Source organism: Micromys minutus, assembly GCF_963924665.1.
Source record: "Micromys minutus genome assembly, chromosome: 29".
Lineage (NCBI taxonomy): Eukaryota > Metazoa > Chordata > Mammalia > Rodentia > Muridae > Micromys > Micromys minutus.
Genome location: NC_137964.1, coordinates 7,531,195 through 7,545,657, shown reverse-complemented (window position 1 = coordinate 7,545,657; position 14,463 = coordinate 7,531,195). Strand labels below are relative to the sequence as shown.

Below are 14,463 nucleotides of genomic sequence, written 5' to 3'. Positions count from 1 at the left end.
TGGTGACTAATGGCCAGTGAGAATGAGAGAATGGTGGGCCCAGATAACCATCGATGGCTAGGATTAGAGCAGAGAACAGACTACAGGAGGGTGGCGGTAGTTATTTAACAGTGACAGCCTAGCTAGAGACTGTAACTTTCGTTTTTTCAACTGTCTATTTTTAATGACGGTTCTTAAATGCTTTAACCTCCCACAACCCACCAGAGGTAGTGGGAAAGAAAGGACACAGGGGAAGTGGGCCTGTTTAGAAAGGTTCCTTGGAACAACTCCCGTCTGTGCTGTCTGGAAATCAGCAGTTCAGTCCACGGGTCAGCAGCTGCAGCTTGATCCACTCCACGAACACACCAGCAGCCCAGTTCTGTGGAGTTGGGATGGCAAACGTGAATCAGCAGTGGTGCCACAGCCTAGCAGACAGCCAGTCCTCATCTGGGCTCGAGTCAGGAGGGGCCAGGGAGGAACGCCAGGAGAGATGCTCCCACCTGTGCCTCTCAGGAGAGCAAAGCTCAGAGAAGATGCAAGACCCACAAGCACTGCACAGCTAGCTCTGAAGCAAGCCTAGCTCAGCCTCCATCACCGTTCGAGTTCTACTTATACTCCCGCCAGCACCACGTGTTCTGCACATGTCTGGCCTCACCACAGATGTCTGTCTCAGCTGACATCACTGTGCCAATCACCCCAAGTCCAGGGAAGCAGCAAGAAATTGTGGCACAGCACCAGAAGGTTTTTGGTGTGTTTCTCTCTATGGAGTCTCGACAAACGTAGCTCAACTACGCAGTGTAAGGTGGACCAGTACATCTGTGCGGTTAGCACAGCATCTTTCGTCACGTGTCCTTTCACGTGCTTGCTTTAGCCGAACATCTTCTCTCCTGTGTCTGCTTCAGCTAAACGTTCCTTCATATGTTTGCCCCAACAAAACACCTTCCAACACAACTGACTTTCCAGTGAACTGTAAGTCCCCACCTCAGGAGGCAGACATTTTAAGGATGTTCTTCATATGGTGCAGTAGGTTATGGACTAACACCAGTGCCTGCAGTGTTACACCCATTCCCTGGATTATATTATCTTCTGGAATATGGGATGGCCTCTGATGTCAGGTTGTTAGGAGAATGTAGGTAGATGGGTGAATTGTCCCAATAATAAATGGCATTTGCTGAGTTCTGTCCATGGTTTATAATTTCATCTTCATAACCTCCCACAAACAGCCACTCCAGGACAAGGTCTGGGAGTCAGATGGATCTAGTAGCATGAGCTCACCTCAAGTCAGTGAATAGTTTTAGAAAGACACATCCTAAAATTCTATTTGGCTATTGGAGACATGATCTTCTGTGAAAGCTGGGCTGGTCTCGAACCCATGCTCTGCCTGTCTCAGCTTCTCCAGGTCCGAGATTGCAAGCTCGTGCCACGTGTGTGCAGTTAGATTGGAATGGCAGAGAGCGACAGACCGGGTCCAGGATGAGACAGTGGGTCTACAGTTGGCTCAGCTGGTCCCATTGACCAGGGGGGTGGAGGCGCGTGGAGGTTGAGGAATCCCAGGCATCTCCATTCAGAGAATGTGGCCAAACGCTTGTGCTGCCAGGAGGGCTGTGCTGAATGCCATAGTGGAAAGATGATGCTTGGGTGAGAAGCATTGCTGCAGGCCAGTACCCTTCAGGTCTCAGTGTAGATGTGGTGGTGCTGATGCGGTGGTGCTGATGTGGTGGTGCTGATGCGGTGGTGCCGATGCGGTGGTACTGATGCGGTGGTGCTGATGTGGTGGTGCTGATGAAGTGGTGCTGACATGATGGTGCTGATTTTGGTGGTGCTGATGGGTGGTGCTGATGCAGTGGTGCTGATGAGGTGGTACTGATGTGGTGGTGCTGATGCGGTGGTGCTGATGTGGTGGTGCTGATGGGGGTTGCTGATGCGGTGGTGCTGATGCAGTGGTCTAGACAGAAAGCTCAGTCAGAGTAGGGTGCAAGTGCAGAGAACCAGCTCCTAGTACAGGTACTGCTGTCAGTTCACAGGAAGGTGAGGGTCCAGGTCTCAGAAGGGGAAGGCATCCTGTTGAGCTTTGTTCTCGATTTTTAAATGTTCCATTGTTTTTCTTAGTCAGCTCTCTGTAGGAAACATCTGTCTTCTGCTACAAAATACTTGAATTTTGGAAATCTAGGTATTTATTATAGTGAGTGCCTAAGATAATTTTTAAGATTTATTTTTATGTTATGTGTGGAAATGCTTTGTCTTTTATGTCCATACACCAGAGACCAGAAGAGGCATCCGATCCCCCGGAACTGAGTTACAGGTAGTTGTGAGCCATCGTGTGGGTGATGGGCACTGACCCAGGGTCTTTTCAAGAGCAGCAGTACTCCTAACCACTGAGCCGTCTCTCTAGCCCCCTAAATTCGGCTATTTCTGTTTTAGAAAAGGCAACGGAACATAGGCATTCTAGTGTATTAGGATGCGGGAAGCAGGGAGGCAGCAGAGAGACGCAGCGGAACCGGAGCACGCTCACTTCCACGTTTGCAGCGGAGTCTCTGCCTCGCTGTGCTTTTCCCGGCAGCTGCTGTCTGCTGCTGAGCCTAACCTATGGGCCATTCTCCTTAGTTACTAGGAGTCCTAGACTCCCAGTCACTCCCCCTATACACCCATTCCTGCCCCTGGGACTTGATCAAGCTGGGACTTGCATCCCCAGCACCAAGATCAATGTGTGGTGCCGGGTAGGCACTCCAGAAGCATTTCCTGAAGGGATGTGCCCATATCGGCTTCCACATCTCTGCTCCTTAGTCATCTCTCTGCTTTCATCGCTGCTGACGAGCACTTGGTGGTTCTCACGGTGACGGTCTGTTAATAATAAGCGATCGGCCTGTCTTTTTAGAATATTAATCTCTTCTGTCACTCTTCAATGGTACTTCAGTGTAGACCCCCAGGCTGGTGTTCATTCACTGTGCCAGGATGACTAGCTAGTTGCTCTGTGGTTTTGAACAGCTGCTGGTACACTGTCTTTTTGACGGTCAGGGCCGAGATCAGTGGCACCGTGCAGCCCCATCAAGCCTCTTTTTAAAGAAGCCTCTTGAGTTTGTTGCTTATACATCCTGGAAGTTGTCACATGTCCCCACAGTGAAGCGTGACATCGTGCAGTGGTGCGGCAATGGGCAGAGTGGAACCAGGGTGTCCTCTGGGACACTGACAGAGTCTGTTACACATGTAGTATCCAACTGCAGTGAGCTGGAACTGAAGACACAGAGAGCACATGCAGACTTCCCACGAGACGCGGGGCTTGCCAAAGATGCCACCTACAGCTGGTTGAGCACTTCATCCAGGCCTTCTGTGAGCTCATCAGACGAGTGCGTGGCAGGCCAAGCTCAGCGGCAGCCCCTGAACAGGATAGGAAGGAGTCTTATGTCATAGCTTACCAAGCCAGATGTGTGTATGAAGGGAACTGGGGTAGGGCTTCTGAGCAGCTGCTAAGTAGCAAGCCGAGAGTCAGAACTGTCTGAGGATTCACGTCAAGGCCTCCCGGGCAAGCCCAGCAACTGCAGATGCACACAGCTGTGGGGGCTGGGCTGCTGAAGGTGAGCAGAGGCTCCGTGCCGGAGTAGAGTCTAAAAAGCTGGACCACAGTGACAGTCTAAATAGCAAGCCAAGCACAACTGCCAGCAATCGGAGGAACTTGACGTGTTCGGAGAGGCGATGCTTGTTTCTTTGCTTTGCAGATGCCCTTGACTGATACAGAAAAGATGTTTCTGCATTCACAAAAATACATAAAGCAGAATGGCACCCAACCACTTTCTATCCCTTTCTCAAAAGAGAAAATGCAATAATGTGAAAAATACAAAATGTAAAAGCAACAATGTGATACAACTTCAGTTTCCAGAACATCTGTTGGTCACTTTGCTGTGACCTCGTCCCCAGTTCCTCTCACACGACTGTTCCTTTATTTCTGCCTTCTCCTGGGGCCAGCAGCATCCCTAGCTGTAACTAACAATGGCTGTTCAGTCTGTTGGACTAGACCACACTGAGGCTGGAGGTGTCAGTGTGTGTAGCCTTAGATACCTGTGTGGTTCTCAGCAGCCGATCTTACTCTTAGCAGACGCCAACAATATGAATATGCCACGGGGTTCTTTTGGTTTTGCTTGTTCTGTTCATTTTATGTAATGGTTACTTCCCTCATGGCTGTGACAAAATCCTAATGAGGAATGACTTATTTTGACTCAGGTATCTGGGGATTTCACTGCATCACGAAAGTTAAGGCGTGACCGCGGGAGTCCAGGTAGGCAGAAGTATGAGGCAGCTGCTCATTTGACTGGGCCAAGGTGCAGAGCTGAGACAGGGCTGCACTCCAAAAGCATACCCCAGACAACACATGCCATCAGCCAGGCCTCGCTTCTTCAAGGCTGTGCCACCAACGAGGGACCAAGTGACACCCATAAGGCCGTGAGAGCTATTTTACATCAGACCGTAGCGTTAGGACTGCATTAGTACTTCATAGCTCCTTGAGCGTGGTTTATCCACGGTCCTGACTAGTCACACTCACTGTTATTGTGCCGCTTTCTATGATACCAGAGGGAAACCTGGGAATGAATGAAACCTCCATTCTGCAGGGTTACACTCTGCACACAAAGCGGTGGGAAGACGGAAGAGCTGGGACGGAGGGTGGGGGATGATTTCTCCCAGCACAGTGGGATGCTGATTTCCACCATGTTGTGCTGAGAAGCCTGAGATTACATGCCCATGATCTTCACAAGACTGAAACCTTCAGCACCCCATCATGGAAGCGGGAGGGGCCCTAGGACCCCAGTCTTCCCCCATTTAATGGACGTTTCGGGGGTGTAGCCATTGCTTGGGTGCACATGCTTCAATGGGCAGCGCTAAGGAAACTCTTCTATCGGAGCACACACACTCTCATACACTCACACACACTCACACACACATGCACACACGCTGGGGTGAGGGAGAGAGAAAGGGAGGAGAGGAGCTAGTTTGAAAGAGCAAAGGGGTTAGTAGAGAGCAAGAGGGTGACGAATGAGGTGTGGGTGTGGCTAAAGCACATTATGTACACGTGTGAAAACGTCACAATGGATCCATTAGTGTGTATAATAAATAAATGTTAATGAAAACCTCAGGAAAGGGGAGAGAGCTAAAATACACTGCCCATGAGCCTAGAGAAGGGACAGTCAGTGTGCTGCGGAGAGGAAAAAGCACTTGAACGCAGGGATCAGAACACCCGCAGATGTCAGTGTGGCCATGCGGGGTGGCAGGAGAGGGTGGGGAAACAGGGATGGATGGCTTGAGAAAGGGAGAAGGGGCAGAGTCCCCACCCAGAGTGCTGTGCCTAAGTGCTGTGCTGAGAAGCCTCTAAGGCTCAGCCTTGCACAATGGAAGCTGCAAGGTACCAGCAAAATGTGCTGCTGTGAGCATCTGGATTTGTTGAAATTACTAATCACACCCAGAGTCCTATAATAATTTCTGACACTCAATAGACATGGATATATTTTCCCACATAAATGGCTTTGTTTATAAGAATATGTCAGGCCTGGGCCCTGCCGTGTATAATTTGCATAGAGACATGCTGGCTTTTCCAGCTAAGTGGAGAAAGTTGTCTTGGTTGTAAAAAAGAAAATATCTAGATTATTCAAATAGTTTTAAGTCTCATCCTTCAATATAAAGGTTTTCGTTGTTTCTAAGTTAACTGATCTGATAAGATAGCAGAGTCCAGCTGCTGAGGTTAACCCGTGGACACAGGTTGCCCTCTGTTGGCAGTTAGTTACTTTGGCAAAGTATCCATAGGTGTCACCTATATTTAATAATTGTATCAACCATGATATGGTAGGGAAAATTGTGACAGTCTCTTGAGTAAGACGGTTTTGCATTTCTGGCTTTGGTTAATTGTTATTTAACTGTCTTTCTTTTGTCAGAGCACCACCTCAAATCAGGCGTCCCAATCGAGAAGTGAGGCCCCTGCGGAAAGACGTGGGAGCGGGAGCCCGGGGACTTGTGGGCCGAGCACACCAGATATCGAAGAGTGACAAACCTGCAAGTCGGGACAAGGACTATAGAGCAAGAGGGAGAGATGACAAGGCAAGACTCCGGTTCATTCCCTTACAGCCTGGGCTTTGGTGGATACTGTGGTTGGTGTTGAATTCTCAGGGTTCCTTGGTGTTCTTTATATTTCAAAGGCCACATTGCAATACACACAATATCGGAGGTGTAGTAAACACACACACGGGGGTATTAGTGTATTGATAAAGTGGATCTGGGTCCCTGGAAGGCTGTGGGCAGCATTCATGAGTCGTTCATGAGACAGCCCTACTCCATTTTCAGAGACGAAAAACCCCTAAGGTACAGGATGGGTACTCCAGTTGTCTCCCAGTGAGGGACAGACACCCCCTTCCCTCACCCACCATCGAAGTCTGGATTGGATTTGAGGGAAGAAATCTGCCCCTGAATCAATCTCAATTTTTAAGTGTGAGTCTTCAACTGAGAGCAAGAGGAGCCAGCAACAGCTGTCAGAGTCACACGTGTGCCTCCGGGTTATAAGCGGTTCTCGTTTACAATGTTTCTGAGTAACTGTCTGTCAATGACAAGCTGCGTATTCAGCCTATCAGTGGAGAATCAACCTTTCTTATTTCTACCGTTGTTGAGGAGGTAGGAGAGATACTCTGAGTCACCACAGAAATAAAAGGAACTACTTTTTAAAAAACAAATATGGAAGTGTCATGCTAACTTGAAAAGTGTAGTTGTCTCTGATCTCATTATCACGACAGAGACTAGAGTTTCTGAGGCTGCTTTGAACATGAAGATGGAGAGATCACGGGGGCTGTTATAGATTCCTCTTTCAATCATTTGGTTGGGGTGTGGCACCAAAAAAAAAAAAAAAAACAAACAAAAAAAAAAAACAATGAAATGAGCTAGGCCAGAAAAATCAGATTATATTGCCCAAAATAAAGATAGTATTATCTTGAAAATATTTAGTTAATTAAGTTTACAAGCATTTAGTTCTAGAAGCTCTCGAGGTGGCCTGTGGCCTGCCGAGGAGCTTAATGACAGAGCTGTTAAGGCACACTGATCGAGTAGGAGCAAGGCCTGGAGTTTGTCTGCTTTTGGTTCTCCGTGTTGATTCCTACCGCCCATTAAGATCCCAGGTTTAGGCTCACTGTGCGGGTGCACACCCTTAGTCCCAGCGCCCAGGCAGACAGGCAGGCAGAGCTTTGGGAATTCAAGGCTAACCTGGTCCATGTAGTAATAAACAAAAGCAAAAAATGGTTATATACTTGTGTAATCTCATAGTCTAATAGATTATTATTCATGTATAGAATTCTGAAAGCTGCTTCTATTACTTTATAGGTCTAAAAAATTAAGGATAAAAAGAATTTATTCTGGGCCCATTAGATGGCTCAGCAGGTGAAGGCCTTTACACTAAATCAAATCCTGTCAAGGGTCCTGGCCTACTTGCCTTCTAACTGTGTGTTTAGGAGTGCAGGACACACAGCAGCAGTGGGAGCACTGCTCTCCGTGGGTGCTGCACACTCTGTTGTCGCTCTGACACTTTGGAATCTATGTGTGCCCAAGTTTTAGAACACAATGTGATATGGTGTGAAAGAGTCTTATTTTATTTTAATTATTTTTAAATGGAATTCAGGTTAAAGTAGGGTGACTTACATTTCTCAGCATACTTCTATCTTGACTTTAATTTTCCATTAATTTTTTTTGTCAAAAAAAAAAAAAAAAAAAAAAAAAAAAACACTGGTTAAAAAAATACTGGTAAATTTTGTGAGAGATTGCATCTTTTTTTTTTCCACTTCTTTTTAAACTTTTGATAGGTTTCAGACTAGGTCTAAGTGTAAAATGCTGTTTTTGAAATAAGCAGCAGTCTTTTTGCACAATGATTTGATGTTGAGGCCATGTTTCTTTTTTAATCCTGAGAACCACAGGATTGTCCACATAGCCAGTGCGTACCGTAATTTAACACATTTTTACTGGCTATATACTTAGTGTTAGTCATACAACAAACATAAACTCAAATGTAAACGAATAAAGTGTACCTGGCTGTCATCCCAGCACTCAGGAGGTTGACACAGGATGGTCATGAGCTTGGCTCCACTGAGTTACACAGTGAGACTTTGTCTCACATAGAGGACGCCTGCCTGACATCTGGTTATTCCTCATTGCCAGCAGGAGTGGCACGAGCAATTAAGCTGTGCTTTTGGTATTATTTGAGTGTACCCAGTGTCTTGGTCTATTTGGATGCTATAGTAAAACACTAGATCATTTTGTAAACGGCTGAACCTCAGGCGGGTGAAGGCATCTTTTGGCCTCTTAATGGCAACATACTTGAGACTATGTTTTGACATGACGTTTGGAGGAGCCTGCATGCTCAGACTATAGCACATGCAGGAACTGAATTTACCATTTTGTCATTTAAGCTTAGTGTCAATGTAGAAGTATGCTGAGAAATGTAAGTCACTCTACCTCACCCTGAATTCTATCTTAAAAGGATGTGCATCTTTAGTCATGCAGTAAAGGGGCACTGGCCATTTTCACCAAGAATTAATTGACAATAAGTTATATTTTTACAATTCTTGAGAATCAGAGTTTTATGTAGAAATAACAAATGCCTTTTTTAATTTAGAAAGGATATATTACAAGTAAATATGGGGGAATAGAAGAAATGTCTTTATATTATCTTAAAGAGTAAACATAAGTTAGAAAGCTCAGATTCTCAAATGCTGGCCATGTTGCCTTAGCTAATTTTTGGTTAGTGAGCAGTGTCCTGCGTGATCCCATGGTCATGGTTACATGTGCTTCTAAGTGGAATTCAGATTAAAGGAGGGCCAGGCACGCTCCCAGAGTTCACTGCTCTCGGTACATTGAATATAACCAATGGTCTTGGTGAATGCTGGTCTTGTGGTTCGCTTTGCGACACAGACATGGCGGGACACTGGACACCAGACTGGACTATTCTGTTGACACCTGCCAACTGATGAACATGAGCCGTCACATGTGAACAGTGACTTAAGACACTGCATAAATCATAGTTGAACATTTTATGAATTATTATCTCATGTGAGGTGCTGATGTGTGTTGAAGAACTGGAAATGTGTGTGTTCATATATAATTATGTGCATACATATATATGCACATGTGAGCCCATAGCAGATATGCTTAACATAAGCCACATGTGGCAGTTGGTCCATGATTTAGGAAAGACAAACGTCCAGTGTTCTTGATGGACTTCAGAGAACACTTGCCCTGATCGGGCCCACTCACATCCCCGTCTCCCTGTGATTGCGGTGATGGAGGAATTCAGTGTAGCCGTGGATGCTGGCTGGTGACTTGGTTTCTTTGGTAAGATGGTAGTAAAGCAGTGAAAGGCACAGGATCTTGGAACTTGGCTCATTTCTCTGTGACTCATGCAGCACTGATGAATAGGACCATTTTCAAATGTTAGGAGAATAGTTATTTTTAGTGTTTTTCTATATTGTAAAAACAGTAGAAACCACATGTGTGTATATGTGCACATGTGTGTATGGTACACATATGTATGCAAGTGTGTTTGTCTAGGTGTGGGTGCCCGTGCATGTGCATACCTGTGTGTGGAGGTCAGAGGTGGACACCTGGTGTCTACTATTCTCCACCTTGTCTTTGGAGACAGGGTCTTTAATAAGGGTCCTGCTGACCCTAAGCTGTAGTTGGTGAGGGCGACTGGCCAGCAAGCTCTGGGTCCTCTTCTGTCTTCCTCCCACTGGGATTACAAGTGGCATTGCCACGCCCAGCTTTTCACCTGCACACTGGGCATCTGCATTGAGGTCTTCCTGCTTTCCCGTGGGGTTTTACCCTCTGAGCATCCAACGAGATACTTTAAGGCTGACGTTGCATTGACATTTTTATCTTCACTTTTAAAACTCTAATCAGTCAACAGCACTAAAATGAGCCCTAACTTAGAGCACTTACCAGTTTCTGTGGGAGAGCTGAGTCTGTGATGACAGGCTCAGCATCTTACCCAACCCCTACATGAGGTGGGTGATTCCTATTCTGCAGGGTTTCCACCATGCATATAGATTGAAGAAACTTCTAGAGCACAGATAGTGGTAATCTGTGTGTGTGTGTGTGTGTGTGTGTATTAAGCTGTTGATGAGGTTTAATAGTATTAAGTGTGTTTGACAACTAGCTTATAAAATTTTTAAAAATAAAATAATTGTCTATCATAAACCAAAAAGACAGTTTCTGTAGTAACACTTGTAGCTTTCTTATCATAAATGTGACCATCCCAGATCAAGAAAGACCATTGGCACCTCGGGAATCAGAAGCTCTGGTCCGGATCTCTCCTGGTCTTTGCTGATTCCTTCTCTCCTAGGGTGACCAGCACTCTGTGCTATGATGCCTTATGAGTTAGTAGCATCTTGTTTGAGGATGCTGCTGTTTTAGGGATTAGTAGCACCTGTTTTTAGAAGCTGGATTTTTGACTTTTACTTTTTCTTTCTTTCTTTCTCCGTGTAATATGTTTGTAATATTTCTCTATGCTTTTGCTGATACTGTACATCAATTCTCATAATTACACACTATTATGTACAATTAAATGTTTCCTTGTGAGTAGAATTTTGAGTTGTCTAGTCTGGAACTGTTGATTAGTGCCAGTTTGGAGAGTTTTTCCTTCTCTGATGTGCATCTATTTTTAGTAAGTACACATTAGGGGCGTGTAGGCTTAGATTTTTCAAAACTTACTTTAATAAGGATCCTCTAGCGCTTCAGCCTCCCTTCTAGTCCATGGATCAAAGTCAAGGACAAAAGAAAGTTAGCAGGACAGGGCGATTCCTGGGGCGATTCCAAACACAAATCAGCAGCAGCAGTCCAGTCGGCAAGCACTGAACCTGAATCAGTAGCGGCTGGATCCAGAAGAAACCAGGAGGCTCCAATAATTTGGCACAAGTTTGTACTTGAGGCACATGGTCCTGTGTCCTCTAACCTCAGCCAAAGCCACACAGGGCAGAGGGCTCTGTTTGCTTCCTTGCTGTATTCTCTGTGCCTAGAACAGAGCCTGGCACACTAAACCTGGCATAAACACTGTAGAAAGGGCGTGCGTATTGGTAAGCAGAGAGCCTGTTGTGGATCTGTTGGTACACTCCTGGTGTTCTCGTCGGGCATGCGGGGCGCTGCATCTTTGTCAGTAAGTGTCGCTCTGCATTGTCTGCCTGCGTTGCTTTGTGGGACAGTAGGGCTCTGGTGGGCTGCAGGCTGGGATCCTTGGCTAACATTTCCCGTGTTACTGAGTATGTTAATGGATATGCTGATAAGTGCTAAGTTCCCAGGACGCAGATGCTGTGAGCAGTGCAGATGTCAGCTGTTAGTGGAAGACAGAAGCATGAAAAAGATGATATAGAATTAGCATTTTACAGAAGACGTACTGGAGCTGGAGAGATGGCTCAGTGGTTAAGAGCACAGATTCCTCTCCTAGAGGACCTGAGTTTGGTCTGATGATTCACAACCCTGTAACTCCAGCTCTGGGGGGTGGGGATCTGATGTCCCTGGCTTACACACACACACACACACACACACACACACACACACACACAAACAAAATTTAATATGTATAATTATTATATTGAGGCTGAGAATGTAGTACTTTGATAAAAGTGCTTATCCAGCCATGGATGTAATCTTCAGCACTAAGAAAAAGAGGGAGGGAAGGAGGGAAGAGAGGAGGGAGGAAGGGAGGGAAGGGGGAAAGAAAGAAGGAAGGAAGGAATAAAATAATGATATGTCTAAGAAACCTTGCATTTGTTTGTGGCTATTGCGTCCGGGTAGCAGAGGGTAAGTTGGACTTGAGAGAAGCATATGAAGGGGCTCAGGCCGTCCACAGTTCAGCCGAGACATTCCGGCGACTCTATGTGGTTCACTGCCCGACAAACAGGAAAATGCTTATGCTGATCTGAAACCCGCCTCTTCTGTTGCTTCATATGGTCTCCGCAGTGTCAGAGAAGCGTGTGGGCGGTGGTGTTCCAGTAGCAGTTCCTCAGCTTATGTGGCCCACGTTTCCTGGAATCCTCCTCCAGTGCTGTGACGTGTGAGCCATTTATCAGCTGGTCACCCTTCAGTGGTGTAGTTCATTCAGTGATGGGTCTGCGAAGTACACAGCGCAGAGCAATTGCTGTCTGGATCTCAATCACTCAGTCCCACCGTGTGAGAGGCTGCAAAGGAAAATGCACATGCTATTTGCATTTGGGGACAGGTTGTGCCAGTCACTGACTGTAAGCTATAAATATTTGCTTTGTCACTTAGAGCTTCGTTTTCTTCAGATAGAATGAGAGGCATTACTTACAGAAGATCCTTATGCAAGGTGTCTTGAATGACTTAGAAATGAGTACAAAGAAGCTAACTATTTTGCTTTAGTGAAAAGAAAAATGTCTGTAGCTCCCACAATGTCAAAGGGTTGCTAATTCTCACCTGAATGACTTGTGCACAAATCTAAGGAAAGAGCTCGGAGGTCACTCTGTGACATTCCAGTCTCGTGTTCTGTGTAAGTCCCAGTGTGCCAAGCAATGGTGTAAGCTTCACTGCTTGAAAGCTGTGTGTTTTTTAAAGTAGTGCAGCTAACCGGCTGCTTCTGCCCAGGCACATGGCATGTGTACTAGCTCTCCCCGTCCTAATTTATGTTTGTGATAAGGACACTTCTCACCCACTTTCACTGTGATTTTGCTGTAGCCTCGCAGGTTTGCCCTCCTCTCATTTCTTGGTTTGACTGGCCTGGTCATTCACTGGCCCGCACTGGCGTCTCCTCTCTTCAGGAAAGGCTTTTACGTCTTTGATTCCTCCCCCTTCCCATCATTTTCCCCCTGTGGTAGTCACTAGGGTTGTCTGAAGTGCAGGTCAGATTGGGTGCCGCCCATTTGTCCATCCTGCCCTCAGTCATGTTGACAGCTCAACAGCTCAGCTTTCCCACACAGAACTAGATAGATGGTCAGTGGGGGTCCACAGTGTATCCCCACTCTGCCTTGAAACCATGCTTGCAATCAGGTGAGCTGTGTAATACCTGCTTGCAGACACCTTCAGATGCTCCCATGACTCCCATTTCTTTGAGACAGAGATAGGGCTTTTCCTTCCTCTCGGTGTGTGAGGAGCTTCCCTGTCATGTGGGCATTGGTGTAAAAGTGAAATTTTAACCTCACTTTCCAAGTCTCAAATCACGTTGGCTCCTGTTGATGCTGTCACTGCGTTGTTTCTAGAACACTGGAAAATGGTCGTAGCATTCCCAGGGATTGACTCATAGCCATGGCCTAGCCACGCCGTAAAATGTGATCTGAGATAGAGCTTGTTTTAAGTTGGTCGATACTGTTTGCTGTGTCCTGACGCTTAGAAGCTTGTTTTAGTACATGCCGCCTTAATTAAGCACTTAGCCTAGCCCTAGCACCAGTCTGCCCAAGTAAGTAAGTCCTAAGATCAGGTCACCAGAATACTGTTTGGCCATTTACTCAGAAGATCAGAACATCTGCCACATGAGCCATTTGGCTCTCTTTTGGTACTGATTGTACGTCTCTGTTTATCTCAGAAGTAGAACTGGAGAAGTCTGCTCTGTTCTGTGGTCTCCTCACTGGAACCCTTTGCCCTTCATTTTATATCAGAGAGAAACAGGGCTGATGCTCTTGAAGGGGCGTGGCTCCACTCATTACCGTCTTCTTGTGGCTGAAATCCCTGAGAACTCAGCATTTTCACATTCACCTCCACAGCACGGCAGGGAGCTTGCAGAGCCCTGTCCCTCATAGATTCACAGCCTCGAATTCTTTCTTTTTCTTAAAGCCACCATATTAGTAAAAGAATTTAGGATAGATTAAACTCTTCTTCAGGTCTTGAACCTGTGGCTGAAAAGGTCCTCTGAGCAATGAGTCTGAACAGTTCTGAGCCGAGGGAGGTGGGAGAGCTTGGATCTTACTACACTGCTCGGGGCCATGATGAGTAACTCTGTGATGGGGCCCCAAAAGCTGTCCTGGAGGTGACCACTGAGTCCTGTGTGGTGACTCAGTAGCCAGGGAAAGCTTGTAAGTACAAGCCAGGTCCATCTTGCCTGTAGCCTTTGTGCTGGCTGCTTTGGGGGAATCTGTCTGCTCGGCTATTCACTGCACTTGTTAATCATTTCCATTAGCTGAGAAATTGGACAACCATGAAAGGGGCTGCTTTAGGAAGACAGGAAGGCCTGAGCTATATTTTCTGTCCCAGCCTTTACCTGTAAATGGAGTCTGAATTAGTCTTTACATTTCATCTTAGTCAAAAGGCAGAGAAGCACCAGGTATAGTGGCGCTTGAGGCAGAAGCAGGCGGATCTCTCTGAGTTCGAGGCCAGCTTGGTGTGCAAAGCAAGTCCAGGACAGTCAGGGCTCTTTTGCAAAAAAGCAAAGAAGCACTTAGTTACTTGGCTTTCCCAAGGCCTGTTTTCCTTATCCATAAAGAAAGGAAAGCAGCCGGGGCGTTGGACTGTTACATTAAATGAGCATTG

The 14,463-nt window shown here is 46.3% G+C and overlaps 1 protein-coding gene across 1 annotated transcript in view; it reads left to right on the top strand.

The window, feature by feature from the left end:
• Positions 1-14,463, top strand: part of KATNAL1 (katanin catalytic subunit A1 like 1) — a 50,163-nt gene that overhangs the window by 15,752 nt on the left and 19,948 nt on the right. Inside the window, exon 4 of the mRNA XM_080940453.1 lies at positions 5,895-6,057. Coding sequence (XP_080796579.1) covers positions 5,895-6,057 — 163 coding nt within the window. The remainder of the gene's footprint in view (positions 1-5,894; positions 6,058-14,463) is intronic.